Source organism: Perognathus longimembris, chromosome 11 (genome assembly GCF_023159225.1).
Source record: "Perognathus longimembris pacificus isolate PPM17 chromosome 11, ASM2315922v1, whole genome shotgun sequence".
Taxonomy (NCBI): domain Eukaryota; kingdom Metazoa; phylum Chordata; class Mammalia; order Rodentia; family Heteromyidae; genus Perognathus; species Perognathus longimembris.
The window spans coordinates 66,525,576-66,543,018 of NC_063171.1; the positions used below are offsets into that span (position 1 = coordinate 66,525,576).

The 17,443-nt window shown below is 47.7% G+C and overlaps 2 protein-coding genes and 1 long non-coding RNA gene across 3 annotated transcripts in view; 2 read left to right on the forward strand and 1 right to left on the reverse strand.

The window, feature by feature from the left end:
* Positions 1-11,205, reverse strand: part of Adss2 (adenylosuccinate synthase 2) — a 31,613-nt gene extending 20,408 nt beyond the window's left edge. Inside the window, exons 1-2 of the mRNA XM_048357497.1 lie at positions 10,901-11,205; positions 631-733 (exon numbers count right to left, since the gene is read on the reverse strand). Coding sequence (XP_048213454.1) covers positions 631-733; positions 10,901-11,089 — 292 coding nt within the window. The 5' untranslated portion in view covers positions 11,090-11,205. The remainder of the gene's footprint in view (positions 1-630; positions 734-10,900) is intronic.
* Positions 3,506-9,732, forward strand: LOC125359661. The gene is made up of 3 exons (XR_007212597.1): positions 3,506-3,516; positions 5,747-5,753; positions 8,217-9,732. It is a non-coding gene; the product is annotated as an uncharacterized LOC125359661 (long non-coding RNA).
* Positions 11,206-14,771: 3,566 nt separating the features above from the next.
* Catspere (catsper channel auxiliary subunit epsilon) overlaps positions 14,772-17,443 on the forward strand; it is a 67,368-nt gene continuing 64,696 nt past the window's right edge. The window contains exons 1-3 of the mRNA XM_048357500.1: positions 14,772-14,836; positions 15,830-15,878; positions 17,156-17,229. Coding sequence (XP_048213457.1) covers positions 14,772-14,836; positions 15,830-15,878; positions 17,156-17,229 — 188 coding nt within the window. The remainder of the gene's footprint in view (positions 14,837-15,829; positions 15,879-17,155; positions 17,230-17,443) is intronic.

Sequence of the window (17,443 nt, forward strand, 5' to 3'; positions counted from 1 at the left end):
TGCTCCCAAAGCAGTCATCACGGAACATACTACTGATAGAAAATCAGAAGAGGGGACTGGGGATATGGCCTAGTGGCAAGAGAGCTTGCCTCATATACATGAGGCCCTGGGTTCGATTCCCCAGCACCACATATACAGAAAATGGCCAGAAGTGGCGCTGTGGCTCAAGTGGCAGAGTGCTAGCCTTGAGCAAAAGGAAGCCAGGGACAGTGCTCAGGCCCTGAGTCCAAGGCCCAGGACTGAACAAAAAAAGAAAATCAGGGCTGGGGATATAGCCTAGTGGCAAGAGTGCCTGCCTCGGATACACGAGGCCCTAGGTTCGATTCCCCAAGCACCACATATACAGAAAACGGCCAAAAGCGGCGCTGTGGCTCAAGTGGCAGAGTGCTAGCCTTGAGCGGGAAGAAGCCAGGGACAGTGCTCAGGCCCTGAGTCCAAGGCCCAGGACTGGCAAAAAAAGAAAATCAGAAGAGTTGCAAATAGCTGGTCTTAGGCACATTCCAGAAGGCTCTATGGTCAAATTAACAAAGGAGCAGTGAATCACAGTCTAGCAACAAATGAAATCAGCTTCCATACGAAAATAAATACCATCATCAGCCCCCAAGTAAGTAGTTCAGTTCTGATACTTACCAATGAATGCGGTAACATTTGGATTAATGATTCCACTGGGTAAAAGATGGAAGTCATATTCTACAGAATCTACAACAACTGTATGGCCGGCATTATTTCCTCCCTGAAATAAAAAATAAGGAAAAATTGAGCATGACAATAAGTATCTTCTTCCAAAGCAAGTAAGGAAATTAACAAATTAATGAATTCCTGCTAGAATGTCAACATAACTTAAAGAAGCCAAATATTTGCCTTGAATACTGACTCACATTATAGATTTGGCTTGAAAATGTCCATGTGTGAAAATGGAAAAACAAAACCTGAGATGGGTTTGGGATATGCGGAGGGAGGAGGAGGGAGAGATGGAGATGGAGTTTGATGAAGATAAATTGTATACAAATATGGACCATCAAAATGAAACCTCTTTATTTTTGCCAGTCCTGGGGCTTGAACTCAGGGCCTGGGCACTGACCTCGAGTTCTTTATGCTCATGGCTTGCACTCTACCATTTAAGCCACAGTGCCACTTTGGGCTTTTTTTCCCCCTGTGTATGTGGTACCAAGGAATTGAACCAGGGCTTGGCGCATGCTAGGCAAGCACTCTACCCCTAGGCTAAATTTCTGGCCCTCAAATGAAACCTCTGATAGAGCTACTTGATGCTTTATTTAAAAAAAAAAAAAAAAAAGGTCTAGTTTTTGTTACTTTCTTTCTCCACTTGCCAGGTGACCCTAAAAGGACCTAGAAATGGGAACATTCAGGTTTCTGGAAGGCAATAAAAAGGAAATAAAAGTGAAAAAGTATAAAATCCATTTATTAGTCTGTCTTTGGCAGTAAAGAAGATGTATAGTAATGTAATAACTAATATTTATCATACATAAAAAATTCTCAAGACAAAATGGTATTCATAAACTGCTTTGTTGAATCGCAACTCCTTTTACAACTGAAGATAAATAATATTTTAAAATTCTCTAAGATAGAAAAAGGTAATCTATATGGTTACATTAACGATATAAATATTCACTTAATTCCCACCATCCTTAAGAGTGTCATGAAGCTTCATAACCTGAAATCTGTATTTCTACATGAACTTAAATGTCAGTTGTCCTAATGCTCTAATATGTACATTAGTCATACACGTTCTGCTATTGACAGATCCCTAGAACCTGCTCATCTCTGGATAAGGCAATGGTTCTTTTTTTTTTTTTTTTTTTTTTTTTGCCAGTCCTGGGCTTGAACTCACGAGCCTGGCACTGTCCCTGACTGAGCTTCTTTGCTCAAGGTTAGCACTCTACCACTTGAGCCACAACACTACTTCTGGTCTTTTCTGTTTATGGAATACTGAGAAATTGAACTCAGGGCTTCATGAATGCTAGGCAAGTGCTCTACCACTAAGTAACATTCCCAGCCCCAAGAGGCCTTTTCTTAGAGACTTTTGAGGCAATGTCTTACCAGGTAGCTCAGGCTGGCCTTGAACTTACTCTGTAGGCCTTCATCTCATGATCCCTGACTCAGCCTCTTTTCTGATGGAATTTCAGGAATATTCCACTACACTTGGCTCATTGGGGAATCTTTCATGTTCAGAATCATAGCATAAGGCTATGCTAAAATTCCCATTCTACAAAATTTTGTCTACATGGTCAATAAAAAGTAAGTGCCAAATTATAAAACTTATGTTCAAAGAAAGCTAAAATTAAGTGACTGGATAATTTTTCTAACTTTTAAATTAAAAAGCATGGAATACATGCCAAAACTTATAATACTAGCAAGCCATTGAAAGTTAACAATAAACTAGAAATATACAAGTAAGAAGTATAACTCAAAACTGCATCTGTTAAATTGATTACAAGTTACTCTGTTTTTGCTTTTTGAGTCAGGGTCTCACTATGTAGCCCAGGCTAGACTCAAACGCTACACTTTGCTGCCTCAGCCTCCCAAAGGTTGGGACTGTAAGCATATGCTAGGACATGGCCCCTACAAGACTGCTTTTGACAGAATAAATGTTACTCACTCTTTGTTTGTGGAAATGGATTGAACCCAGAGTCTCACACATGCTCGGCCAAGTACTCTACCATTTGATCCACACTCATTAGTGTGTGTGTGTGTGTGTGTGTGTGTGTGTGTGTGTGTGTGTGTGTGTGTTGGTCCTAGGACCTGAACTCTGGGCCTGGGCACAGTACCTGAACTTTTGTACTAAAGACTAATTGGAGATAAGAGTCTCATGGAATTTCGTACTTACACTAGCTTTGAACCACAATTGTTTCTGAGACAGGGACTCCCTAACTTTGCCTAGGCAGGTTTCAACCTTGAGACCCTTTTAATTCCAAAGTAGCTGGTTTTACAGGAGGTACCACCATGCCGAGCTGTTACTTTTCATTAAATCATCACCACTCCTGAGTGCACAGAAATGCTAGGAAATTAAGTCCCATCAAAAACTCTTCAAGAAATAAATGCCTACCTATACTGGTTTTCACTGTTGTCATATATCATGTAATAAAAAATTAATCTTGAGGGCTGGGGATATAGCCTAGTGGCAAGAGTGCCTGCCTCGGATACACGAGGCCCTAGGTTCGATTCCCCAGCACCACATATACAGAAAACGGCCAGAAGCGGCGCTGTGGCTCAAGTGGCAGAGTGCTAGCCTTGAGCGGGAAGAAGCCAGGGACGGTGCTCAGGCCCTGAGTCCAAGGCCCAGGACTGGCCAAAAAAAAAAATTAATCTTGAAACAAAAGCCTGCAGAAGGGTCTTGAGGTGGAGCAGTTACACATATGGAATTTCTTGATAAGGTAGCCATATGTATAAGCTTTGTAGTACAGTCATATTTCATAAAATTAAACAAATGAAGATTCAAATTTGAAGTGTCTAGTTGGATGTTAACCTAAAATATTAGACTTAAGAGCTTGGACAATTGTCCACAAATGCATTAAACTGTCAGAGGGGGGAAAAAGGGTCACATGCGTTAGGAGACAGCAAGACAAGTTTTCTGTAAAATATGGGATTCACCCTCAGTGCGGGACACTTGTCCTCAGATGCACTGAACTGCCAGAGGGGGGTTACATGTGCCAGGAGAGAACAAAGTCATGTTTTCAATACGAGAGCTACTGGCAACCATGCCAATGCAGGAGGACCATGGTGTGCATGCTTGTATAGCAAGGTCTATTTGTTTCACCTTTTTCTATTCTTTATTGTTTTTTTGTTTGTTTTTGGTGACAGTGTCTCCTAGATAGCCCAGAGTGGTCTGGAACTGGTTATATAGCCCAGGCTGGCCTTAAACTCACCTTTTTTTGGGGGGAAGGGGACAGTTTGCTAGTCCTGGGGCTTGAACTCTGGGCCTAGGCATTCTCTCTGAGCTTCTTTTGCTCAAGGCAAGTGATCTACCATGTGAGCCACAGTGCCATTTCCAGCTTTTGGGGGGTAGTTTTATTAGAGATAAGAGTCTCACAGAGTTTTCTGCCCAGGCTGCCTTTGAACTGTGATCCTCAGATCTCAGCCTCCTGAGTAGGATTACAGATGTGAGCCACTGGTGTCCAGCAAGATTATAAGCTTCTCACTAACTGTAAGGTTAGCCAGGAAGGAAACCAGGTTCAGACTGAAAGGAGTTTTATTGGGGGGGAGAGCAAACTGTTGGCCTGCATGCACAAGATGGAGGTGTGGGGAGACAGAGAGGAAGGAAGAGAAAAAAACAGAAAGAGAGAAAAGGAAAGAGAGAAAGAAAAGGAGCAAGAGATTAAGAGAGAAAAGGAAAGAGAAGGGGACCATGTTGAGCCAGATTATACAGGAAAAGGTGGGAGGTATGGCCAGGTGGATTGGATGTGACCTCAGAGAAGGAAGTAACTGCCTCCAGGTGTGGCAGTTACCTAGGTAACTCAGGTACTGGGTGCAGACTTAAACAGGTGGGAGGGGGCATCTGCACGGAGGTCTCCCAGAGATGGACCTTACACTAACCTAGAATAAAATGTATTCTGTCAGAGAACAATGAAATAAATTAAACCATTTTGACAGAAACAAAAGCAAAGAAGCTCAAACTCTTTAAGTTCTAAAAGTTGAATACCAGTATTGCTTTATACAGCATTTAGTTTTCACAAAAATATTTTCTGTTGCACTCCCAACTAAAATAATTTTTAAATAACTCTAATTTTTTGGGGAGGGAGGCAGGGACTAAAATTCAGGGCCTTTAAGGGCTGAGATGCTGGGTGCTATCACTGAGCTTTCTTTTCTTTTTGCTCAAGGCTAACACTTTACTGCTTGAACCACAGCTCCACTTCTGGCTTTTTGCTGGTTAATTGGAGAGTCTCATAGACGTTCCTGACTGGGTTGGCTTCAAACCACAATCCTCAGATCTTAGTCTGCTGAGTAGTTAAGATTATAGGCATGAACCACCAGCACCTGGCTTTAAACATTCTTTCTTCCAGAGAAAAACTAGAAAGTCTGCAGTATATAAAATAAAACCTGGAACATAATTTACAACCACAACCCAGGAAGAAAGTCTCCTGTGACCTTGCCTTCTAAGAAATCAACCCTAAGTTGATATTCAGCCCCTCATTTGCAAATCATGAGAATCACACCTGTCCACAGTGATTGGCCCGTCAGGGAAATCTGATCCAGGCTGAACCATTCAGCTTCTCCGGCTACATGAAGGAAGGCAGGAGGTTAAGATGCCAGTTGCCTGGCAGAAGACAAAGACTGCCAGTTCTGGCTGCTGAATGCCAGGAACAGCCTTGCTGTCTGGTCACGCTCACTTCCAAACAAATCCTACACCTGACTCACAAAATAAATTCATTACAACACAGTATGGCTGCATCTGGCTTTCTGAGTTCATATCTTATAGAGGTGCTGACTGAATACAAATACAATCATTAGTATTACACATTACAATCTTAATAATAGTTTATGCTGCCAAGGACAGTACTTTAAAACATGGCATTGCAGGATATGGTAGTTCTTAGTCACTTCGGAATTGTTCAGTTTGCATGCCCATTTCCTCCGAATTTAATGTTAAGTTGAAGGTACTAGAAACCAGTATTTTGCTTATTTCCATACTCCACAGAGCCAATTCTAGACTAAGAAACTCAAATAGAAAAATTGTTGATATGAGTTAGAGTAATTATGAAGTTCCACAGGTGCCAGAGAAGTTTACAAGAAAAAAAGTTTGTAAGGAAATAAAATTAGTCTGCAAAAATGACTGTTGACTCTCAGCTTCATTTGGTATAGGCCTTTCTTTTCCTTCCCCCAAACCAGCCCCTGTTCAGAACTCCTGCTGAATGGTCAAGAGACATAAGACTACCCCTTAATGACAATGCCCAAGCAGCACTCTACTCACAACCTGACTGATGAGATTATAACCCCTTTGTTCAACTACCTACTAACAACAACAATAACAACAAAGAAAAAAAAAGCCTATCTAGCCGCTGTGTCCAAGTGATGAGGACTAATGATTTCATGCACAGGACCCAGAGCCATTTCTCAGGCTACTTAGGCCACTGAAATGGAGGTTCTTCTCTGTCCTTTGTGTTCTGAATACATGAACACTGTAATCACAGAGCCCAAGGTGAACTCCAACCAGATGTCAGAGTCACCACGATGGACTACTGCAGAGAACAGGAATGACTCATACCCCTTGCCCTTGAACTATCCAGCAACCAAAAGGATACTGCCATTTCTTGTCGAGTCTTCAAGCTCTTAAAGAAGCTAATATTCTTTGGAGTCAATGCTCATTATCAATGCTGCTTTCTTGGACCTTTCCTTTCCAGATGAAAACATTTCACTATTCATCAAAACTAATGCATTTGTCAAATTACATCAATAAAGTACTTATAAGTTAACTGCTTTTTAAAGGATATTCAATTTTAAAGATATTCAATTGCAATGAGTTTATGACCCCAAAGTAGATCAGGTTACTACCTGTACATTGATCAAATCAATAGATAGGGCAGAGAAAATAAAAGTATCAAACTCCTTGCATTGCTCAGCTACCTTTGAAAGGCATAAAGACACCTAGTTCCCTTTATACAATTATATCACAGTCTCAGTATTTTGAAACAACTCACACTGACAGTAGACAAGGGCCTTGCCTCGGAGGAGCTTCGGTTCCTAATGAAGGCGCTCCAGACCCCTGGGTACCAAACTTGAACATCATACACACTCACTAAACCAGGTCGTAAATAGAAGGGAGAAGGGGGGGAGGGGAGTAAAAACCAATTATGTTATACAGTTCTTTGTAAATGCTTTATAAAACATCACCTAAGGAGCGATGGCTCAAGCGGTAGTGGGCTAGCGTGAACACAAATGCTCCCAGGCCCCGGAACTGGTACACACAAAAAGAATTCTCTTAACTATAAAATAAAAGTATTTTCTTCAAAACATGCTGAAATTGAACTGGAGAGCAAAGGTCAAAAGATAAAGGGGTTTAAGATGAATAAAACCCTTTTAAAAGGATTTTAAAAGCTATACATAAAAATCCTACTTCTTGAAACTTCCTAGAGCATCCTATTTGTTAAGGAATTTTATTACACTGAATTAAATATAGCCCCTCATGCTCGGGGAGCCTGAGCAGCCTAATTAACTCCTTTCCTTCACTACTCCTTTCACGGCCATCACCAGGGGGTACTGGGGACCCTAATGTACCTTTTCCCATAAAGAATTCAAATAATCACTACTCTTTTATGTCAAAATCTGACACATTCCCCAAGAGATAAAAGAGCTAAATTTGTATCCAGTTACCATAATCTATTATGTACCTATCAATTTACCAGATCACTCCAGATCTGTTCTAGGCAGCAGTTATTTCTAGATACGTGAATCTATCCTTCCCACTCAATCCTGCCAATTTGAGAATAACTTGGGTTAGACACTGAAATTGTTGTGTATAATTTTAAAACTCATGCTTCAGAAATAGAGATGACAGCCAGGCACCAATGGCTTAGGTGGGTAACCCTACCTACTACAAGAGGACCATACATAGTTCAAGACCAGCCTAGACAGAAAAGTTCCCTAGACTCCATCTCCAAAGTAACTAGCAAAAAGCAAGCCTAGAAGTGTATCTTAGTGTACAGCAGGCAGAGCAGGGAAATGATGAAGGTATGTAATATTTAATAATCTTTATTTTTTTGCCAGTCCTGGGGCTTGAACTCAGGGCCTGAGCACTGTCCCTGGCTTCTTTTCTGCTCAAGGCTAGCGCTCTACCACTTGAACCACAGCTCCACTTCTAGCTTTAGTTTGGTAATTCATTGGAGAGAAGAATCTCACACTTTCCTGCTGGGCTGGTTTCGCACCAAGATACTCAGATCTTCCACCTCCTTGTGTAGCTAGGATTACAGGTACTAGCCACCAGTGCTTCATTTTGTTCATTTCTGTAGTAAGCTTTCATATATAGCAAGCAATAGGATATATTTTACCTTATAATTAATTTTAGTTCATACTTTGTATTACTTTAAAACCATGGGAGAATGGGGCTGGGAATGTGCATAGTGGTAGAGTGCTTGCCTAGCATGCAAGAAGCCCTGGGTTTGATTCCTCAGCACCATGTAAACAGAAAAAGCTGGAAGTGGTAATGTGGCTCACGTGGCAGAGTGCTAGCATTGGCTCGTGTGGTAGAGTTAGCTAGCCTTGAGCAAAGGAAGCTCAGGGACAGTGCCCAAGCCCTGAGTTCAAACCCCAGGACTGGCAAAAACAAAAACCACCAAGGGGGAAGCACAAAGAAAGGGATTACTGCTCTAAGATTTCCAGTTCCAGTTCTTAAGCCATTGCATGTGTGCTGTCTTGTCACCAAGACCACCAGGCTCTCATTCTCCAAGAATAAATAAGCCCTTTCTTAAGGCCTGATATAAACCACCACAATTAAAATGTCTACCGTTGCTAATCAACAAAATAGAAGAAACACATGTATTTTTTACTTTGAGAGAATTTGGAGAAAAATCAGCAGATTTCCTAAGGAAACAACTTTTGTGTGGTGTGAAAAGGGCCTCCTTGTTTCCACATTGGAAGCCCTTGAAAAACCTGTACTAGCACCATTCTCCAGCCCCGCCTTGCCAGCCGTGTTTATACCCACAAGGCTGTGGGCCCAGTATGCACTTTTCAGCTTTCTTCCACCAGAGCTAAGTAGGTGGCTCTGGCCTATGCTCTAGTACTTCTCTGTTCTTAAAAGGTCATTAATCTAAAACCCATTGGTAGTCATTGCCCTTTGTCCCAAAGCCTACATACTGCTACAAAGTTTTGCGTGCCTCCACGTATATCCTGAACCTGAAAGTGAAAAATGCCTTAAATTCTGCATCTATTCCTATTAAAATGAGTAGTTTATGTTAGTTTAAAAAGAAAAAAACAAACTACACTTCAAACTATTTTATACTGAGAGAAATTTCTTATTTTATGCTTTTATTTTTGGAATATGACTACATCTTGTGTATATCACTTATGGGAAAATAATGCTTAAGTTCTGGAAAAATGAAAGTTAAGTTCATTGCTTGACTATGGCAAATACCAATATAAACTCTAACAGAGGACATATTTCCACTAACACAAATTGAAACATCTACACCAAGTGATCCAAGCCTGACTTTCTCTTGCTTTCCATAGTCATGAAAGAAGTTCAACATTCCAGTTTTCAACTTTACAACTAAGGAAAACTTCACTAAGTAGATGCCAAGTTACTCACATGAATCACAAGACATGCTTCTATCCTTACTTAGCTACTTATGACTAAGGAGTGTAGTAAGAATTATATAAGGCACAAAAATTATATAAGGAATATCACATACCAGATAAAGAAGTAAATGGTTTACAAGTGAGAAAGTCAGCTAACAAGTCTGATTATTTACTCTCTCCACTACCTTCAGCTAACATTCCAATGTCAAACAGGGCTCCTTCCTCAATCACACAGTAGACTTTCCAAGGGCATCCGATCAGATTGGCCAATGACCTCCCTTAAGAGTACATTCTTGGTAACATAGTAACACCTCTTGTCTACAAACTAACTAAAGTCAGTCACTTTCAAGGGAATGTTGAAAGTGAGGATGTTTTGGAATGCATGCTACAAATGGCTACACTGCCCCCAATCCTCAGCACCCACATAGCTCAGCCTCAGGTTAAGGAAAGAGGATGTCAAGGACGGAGACACAAACAGAACTCAGCTTCTCCGATCCAACTACAGTTCGGCATGCTTCTAAGTCTTCCCCGGAGGCCTAGCCGGATCCGTGCTGCAGGAGCAGCGTTCAATCATGGTGTTCGCTGCCAGATAGGTGGTCCAACGGAGTCGGCGGTAAGATGTTCTAGCTGACGGCTAGGGGCTGCCTGAGCCAAGAGGTGAACTTCTAGAAGCACGCGGGCACAGAAAGATAAGGAAAACCGAGCGAACGCGGGGGACATTTGCATTTCCCCTTGACGGACGGAACTGCCCGCAAGTTCTTTGTGTCGGCGTGCTCAGGTGCCGCTCACCGAGGCGTAGGTGAGGTGCAAAGCTTCCGGGCCCCGCGGGCCCGAACACTAACTTGCCGGGGCACCGGCGGGGTGGCACCGCCACGCGGGGGCCCCCACGCGCCGTCCTGGACGCACCCACGGCAGCGCGTTCGGAGCCCGGGTGGGTCCTGCTCGCCACATTCCCAATTCCGAAGCGGGGGACGCCCTGGGAAAGCCTTCCGAGCCGGGGCCGGCGGCGGGGAGCCCCCGCGCCGGGGACCACGTGTCTCCGGGAGGCCGGGCGTCGGCGCCGCGTTTTCCCGAAAGTGAACTTTCTAGCGGCCCCGGGGACGGAGCCGCCGCACAGCCCACGGGAAGCCCGGGGCCCCGAGGGGCGGGCGCCGTCCGTGCCCCCCGCTCTCACTCCGCGGCCCTCCCGAGGGAAACAAAAGCCCACGCCGGGGCGCCGCGGTCCCGGAGCCCCGCGGGGGTCGGAGGTCCGCGGCGGGCGGAGGCCCGGCGGCGCGCCCGCCCGCGGGAGGCCTGCGGCGGGGAGGGGGGGGCGCGTCCGGACTCCCGGGCGGTGCCCGGGGCTCGCCCCCGCCCGGCCCGGCCGCCCGCCCGCCCGCCGGGGACGCGGGGACGGAGGACCGCAGCGCCCGCCCGGCCCTCCGGGTCACGCCCCGAGCGGGGAGCAGGCCGCGGACCGGACCGCGCCCCGCCGCACCCGGGCGGGTCCGCGGGCGCCGCGCATCCCTGCCCCGGGGCGCCGCCCGCCCGCCCCGGCCGAGCCTCGGCACCCCGGGGGCCCCGCGCCCTCCCGCCGGTCCCCGGCGCCGCCCGCGCCCCGGAGGCTCAAGGTGACACCGGGGCGGCCGGCGGCCCGCGCGGCCCCGCGCCTCACCTGGCAGCGGCACACGATGTCGGCGTCCTGCGCCAGCAGGTCCACCACCTTCCCCTTGCCCTCGTCGCCCCACTGCGCGCCGAGCACCACCGTCACCCGGTTGCCCGCGCGCCGCGCCGCCGGGCGGCCGCAGTCGCCGTTCGGCAGGAAGGGCGCCGCGGGGCTGGGGCTGGGGCTGGCGAGCGACATGGCCCCGGTGTGCCGAGCTGAGGCGGAAGCGGGCGCGGCCACCGAGAGCGCGCGGGCCGGACTGCGCGGCGCCCGCCAGCCACATGCGGAGGGAGGAAGGAGCCCGAGGCCGGCCCCGCCCCGCGCCGGGCGGGACCCACACCGCCCCGCGCAGGCCGGTCCGGGCAGTGCCGCCGGCAGGCTCCGGCCCCCCGACGCCTCAACGGCCGCCGCCCGGGACGAGGCCACGCCCCCTCGCCCGGCGCGAACCCGGCCTGCCGAGGGGGTGGGCGGGGCTCCGAGCAGCCCCGCCCACTCCCCTTTAAACCCGGGAGGCGCGGACGTCCGTGTGGCTCGGGGGACTACAACTCCCGGCATGCACTGCCCGGCGCAGCTGCGCCGCCTCTGGCGCCCTGGTGGGGGCCGTCTGCGGGTTTCCGTCCCTGAAGAAATTCCTTTTTTTGTGGGTCTGATTTATTAAGGAACCGGATTGCGCGTGCGGGACGCGGCCAGACGTATTTCAGAGCATAAGCAGGTTGAACCACGTGAGTTTAGAATTGGAAATCAGAGGTGGTGACAGGCACTGGAAGGGCAAAGTTGTGTAAACCACTAGACCCGGAAACAAGGTGCTAGTCCTTCTCATCTCTTTCTCACTCTCTTCTCATCTCACCATCTGAGGAAGAGCCAGCTGCCGGTGGCATGTACATTCTGTGGTTCACTTGTTTTTAGTGTGGTGTTTGTTATTATTATTGTGTGTGCTGGTACTGGGGCTTTAACTCAGGCTCTGGGCACTGTCCCTGAACATTACCACCTGCACCACAGCTCCCCTTCTGGCTGTGGTTAAAGGGACGTAAAGAGTCCGCAAGGACTTTCCTACCCAGCTGGCCTTGAACCACAATCTTGAGATCTCAGCTTACTGAATAGCTAGGATTATAGGCATGAGCCACCAGCACCCAGCTTCACCTGGGTTTGTTTTTTTTTTTTAATGTGTGTGTGTGTGGTCCTGGAGCTTGAACTCACGGCCGGGAACTGTACCAGAGATTTATTGTGCAAGTCTAGTGTTACGGGGTTCGAGGGAGGAGGTTCCACGTCACTCCAAGAATCCACCACGCAGAGACAGTCTCAAGCAAAAAGATGGATTTATTGGGGAAGCAAAAAAGGAAATTGGGCTGGGAATATGGCCTACTGGCAAGAGAGCTTGCCTTGTATACATGAAGCCCTGGGTTCGATTCCCCAGCACCACATATATAGAAAGCGGCCAGAAGTGGCGCTGTGGCTCAAGTGGCAGAGTGCTAGCCTTGAGCAAAAGGAAGCCAGGGACAGTGCTCAGGCCCTGAGTCCAAGCCCCAGGACTGGCAAAAAAAAAAAAAAGAAACTGACTCGGGAGTTGAAACTGTGACCCCTAACAGGCCTGGAGCTGGGGTTTGTAAAGGTAAAAGCATAGGACAGATGTAGGGAGTAGAGCAAACAACAAACAAGTTAAGCAAGCCATTTACAGAAGCAGAATTTTGCGGTCAGGTTGACCTAATATTTAACTTCATTTTAACAATTGCTACCATGTTTCCCTAATCAAGATGGAGTCAGCTGTACTCCCAACACTGACATTTTACCACTTGAGCTGAAATTGCTCTTCCAGCTTTTTGGTAGTGTAAGAAAAACTGTCTTTTCTATCAAAGTGTATTTCTTAAAAGTGCCTAGTTTGGAGCTGGGAATGTGGCTCAGTGGTAGAGAGCTTGCCTAGCATCCATGAAGCCTTGGGTTCAATTCCCCAGCACCACATAAACAGAAAAGCCAGAAGTGGCGCTGTGGCTCAAGAGGTAGGGTACTAGCCTCGAGCAAAAAAGAAGCCAGGGACAGTGCTCACACCAAATCCAGTCTCCAGGACTGGCAAAAAATAAAAAATAATAAAAATAAAAAAAGTTCCTAGTTTGGCCTGGTGGCTAGGCTCTTGTTAAAGAAAAGAGAAACTGCCTTGGGATATGAATTTGTAAAATGTAAGGTTTTGTCTTAAACTGGCTTATTTTCAAGATAGAATTACAGCATACCCCAAACTGTCCAAGAAATAGCTGAGGGTATGGGAATATTTTGAGATTACTTGTGAATTGTTCATCTTATTTCAAAATCACCTTTTGTAAATACCTTTTACCTTATTCAGACTAGTCAATCCTGAGCAGATTATGAACCTGAATTCAGCCCATCTGAAGAGAGAGACAGAGCCTGATGCATTAGTGATAAATACCTGAGCTGACTGCCTGTTCTTTTTTTTTTTAAAAAATTTATTGTCAAGGTGATGTACAGAGGGATTACAGTTATATATGTAACGTGGTGAGTACATTTCTTGTCAACTTGTTTCCTCCTCCCTCATTTTTGTCCCAAGACTGCCTGATTGCTTGCCAGATTTTTGGCTGGTGGTGCACCTGTCTGCAAAGGAGGAAATTTTCCCTTGCTGAGACAATTTCTTTCTTTTGTGTCTATCGTTGTGACTCCAGTGGTACTTGGAGAGCATATTTATAACTGTGGTTGTCAGTAAGAATCTCATGCACTTTCCTGCCAGTACTGCCTTCAAACTGAGATCCTCAGATCTCAGCCTCCTGAGTAGCTGGGATTACAGGAGTGAGCCACCAGCACCTGGCTTGCTCTAGTCGGTTTTTTTTGTTTGGTTGGTTTTTTTTGATGGGGGGGGGGGGTTGTTGGTGTTTTTTTGTTGTTGTTTTGTTTTGTTTTTTGCCAGTCCTGGGCCTTGGACTCAGGGCCTGAGCACTGGCCCTGGCTTCTTTTTGCTCAAGGCTAGCACTCTGCCACTTGAGCCACAGCGCTGTTTTTCTATATATGTGGTGCTGAGGAATCGAACCCAGGGCTTCATGAATACGAGGCAAGCACTCTTGCCACTAGGCCACATTCCCAGCCCTCTAGTCATTTTTTGAGATAGAAATTGGTGCAGTGAGTTCCAGTGGTAATATAGCTGGTGTTAGGAAGGCTGGCCAGTGAGCCCAGGGAGTTTATGTTTCTTTAGTTGTTTGAACACCAGGGGTCACTTTTAGGCTTTTTCTGGCAGTACAATCTAAACTACATCTACTCAGATAGCTGCTTTATCATAAGGGGACCTCACCCTGAGTATTGCTATGTGGATTAAAAAATGGATCCACAAAAAGTGTAGAATTGGGCTGGGGATATGGCCTAGTGGCAAGAGTGCTCGCCTCGTATACATGAAGCCCTGGGTTCGATTCCCCAGCACCACATATACAGAAAATGGCCAGAAGGGGCGCTGTGGCTCAAGTGGCAGAGTGCTAGCCTTGAGCAAAAAGAAGCCAGGGACAGTGCTCAGGCCCTGAGTCCAAGCCCCAGGACTGGCAAGAAACGGAGCACAGACTCCTTCACCGCACCCTTCAGCTTCTTTCCCAGTGGCTTTGCGGGTCCGCGTTCCCACAATCGGCGGCTTGCACTTTCCTCACTCACCCCCCCCACCCCACCCCGCGTGCCCCGCGCGTGCCCGTGGGGGCGTCACGCGCATGCCCGGGGAGGAACGCCACGCACGTGCCGTGCATGGGGGGGGAGGGGCGCGCGCGCCGATGGAGGCGGGGGGGGGGGGGGGGGGGGAAGGAGGGGACGCGCCCGCGCGCGGAGAGGCCGGCGCGCGCACGCGCAGCCGGGGAGTGCGCGCGTGCGGCGGGCGGCGGGGCGGCGGGGCGGCGGGGCGGGCGCCATGTCGGCCGGGCTGGCGGCGGCGCTGCTGTGCTGGCTGAGTGGCTGCGGCTCGGCCTTGTGGAGGTAGGGCGCCGCCCCGCCGGGGGGGGCTCGGGGGCGCCCGCGCTTCCCCGGGGACCTCCCCGGTGCGCGCGCAGCAGCCCCCGGGGCGAGGCCGAGCCCGGCTCCCACCCCCACCCCCACCCCCACCCCGAGGCGGGGGGGGGGGGGGGGGGGGGACCGAGAGACTGGAATGCCGATGGGCACACGGGTGCGCACCACGGGGCCCACGTGACCGCAGCCGCCGGCAGGGCGGGCAGGCGGGCTGGCCTGAGTTCCATAAAGGATCAGGCAGCACTTGGGGCTTTTTCACGCAATGCACCATCTACGTGGCGTGGGTCATCTCTGCCCCGCTTAGAGGAGAGCTCGGCGGGCGTGGCTGTGTGCCCATGACAGTCCATCTGCGTTTAGGGAGCTCACGCCTGGAAACCTAGCTATTCAGGAGGCCAAGGTCCCGGTGATGCGGCCCAGTGCCAGCCTGGGCAGGAAAGTCCATGAGACTTCCGTCTCCAATTCACCACCACCGCCACCACCAAAAAATAAGTGGCAGTGGAGCTCAAGAGGTAGAACACGTGAGCCAAAAGGCTCAGGAACAATGTCCAGGCTCTGAGTTCAAGCCCCAGACCCTGCACCAAAAGAGAGGGAGGGAGGGGAGGTGTCTTGGATAATAGTTCAAAATGATCTTCAGGGTTCTGAGTAACAAGTACTAGTTATTGTTATCCAGATCTTTTCTTTGGCTTAATTCAGGTTATAAATGAAGGAATCAGATACAGTATCTTCACTGATTTTGATCCTAAAAGCCTATGTGGAGAGTGTCTACTTCCCACTTCATTTGTAACTTCCTGAAGCAAGCCAACCATAACATAGGGAGGGAGGCGTCCCCTTCCCGGGAAGTGGGGTACCTACCATCCACGCAGGCCCTTTCTTGCCAGGAAGTGGGGTACCATCCATGCAGCCCTTCCTTTCCTTTGGAGGAGAACTCACTGTTAATATTCGTGCTTGCCCTTTTCTCTACAGATACTCCACTCACAGCCCAGACTATCGCATTTTTAGTACCAGAAGTGCTGTAAGTGTTCAACAATCAAATCTATGAAACAGCAGGCATTATGATCTTCATCTATAAGTTTAAAACAACAAGAACAGTATATATGTACCTGTAGAGATGCTAGAGAGAGAAAGTGGGGTCCAGCTCTGGCTAACTAGAGACAGGAAATGTTAGAAAGCGCACCAGGCTGTGTCAGAAGTGCCAAGAAAATCTCGAAAGCGCCGCGAGGAGGCTAATAGGAAGAAAATAAATAAAAGCGATCAAGTCCTGCTGATTGGCAGTGATCGGCAAATAATGGAATCTGAATTTAAAGTGGCTTTCCACCGGGTCCTCAGACCTGTCTCCTCCTAGAACTTCATAGGTGATCTTTGAAGTAAAGTAGAATAGGATGGGTGTTGGGCATGGGGGTGCGGCCCGGAGGAAGAGCCTGCACTTTGCGTGTGAGAGGCCCGCCTCCAATCCTCAGCCCCCACGGAAAGAGTTTAAAAAGCTTATCATCTTTTGGAGAGAGGAATGTCTCAGGAAGCTGTGTTTTCTTTGTGATGTGACTTTGTACAGCTTGGGAAAAAAAAAAACTGAACTTCAATAAATAAGACCCAGAAAATTGAACTGTACAACTGAATACAGAGGGAAACATTTTGTTTTGTTTTTTTGGCCAGTGCTGGGCCTTGGACTCAGGGCCTGAGCACTGTCCCTGGCTTCCTTTTGCTCAAGGCTAGCACTCTGCCACTTGAGCCACAGCGCCACTTCTGGCCGTTTTCTGTATATGTGGTGCTGGGGAATCGAACCCAGGGCCTCATGTATACGAGGCGAGCTCTCTCGCCACTAGGCCATATCCCCAGGCACGAGGGAAACATTTTGAAGCAAAGTTTTCCCTTTTTTTTTGTACAGTGGAGTCATTTTATGATATTCACATCATAGTCACCGCCCTCACCTCTGTAGAGAACGTGTGCATCGATCTTAGTCCCACCCCAGCCCCCGCCAACGTAGGTCCCTTCTTGTCCCCGTGTGTGGGACATTTCATATAGAGAGCCCTGCAGTGTGTGGTCCTCCGTACCCGCCTGCTTTCCCAGAGCCTAACACCTGCAAGATATGGGGCGGTACAAGTCCACTCCTCATTCCTTTTTAATGGCTGAATGCTATTCCAGCGTTTAGATTTACTACATTGTATTGACCCTTTCATCAGTCACACACAGCTGAGCTGTTTCTACTTTGAGGCTGCTGTGATTATTGCTGCTATGAACATTCACGTAGGAGGAGGAGATTTTCCACCTGGGATCCTTTGCTTCCTTTTGTAGATTATAATACAGTATGAAGGAACAGCATTTTCTGAGTGGAGTGTGCCAGCAACTTGCACTATCCAAAATAAAAGGTAACATTTTCACCACAAGATCACTGCGTGTCTACATCTACACCTACCTGTAAAAAGCACTCACATAATATGCACATTCAGAATTAAAGCTGTGACATACATTCAGTTTCCTTCCATTAAACAGATGTGGGAAGAAGGACAAAATCACTTTAAGTTAAAGATTGTTATGTTCAGTTTTCTTCCTATCAGCATACAGTTGAAGGTTTCGAGTTTA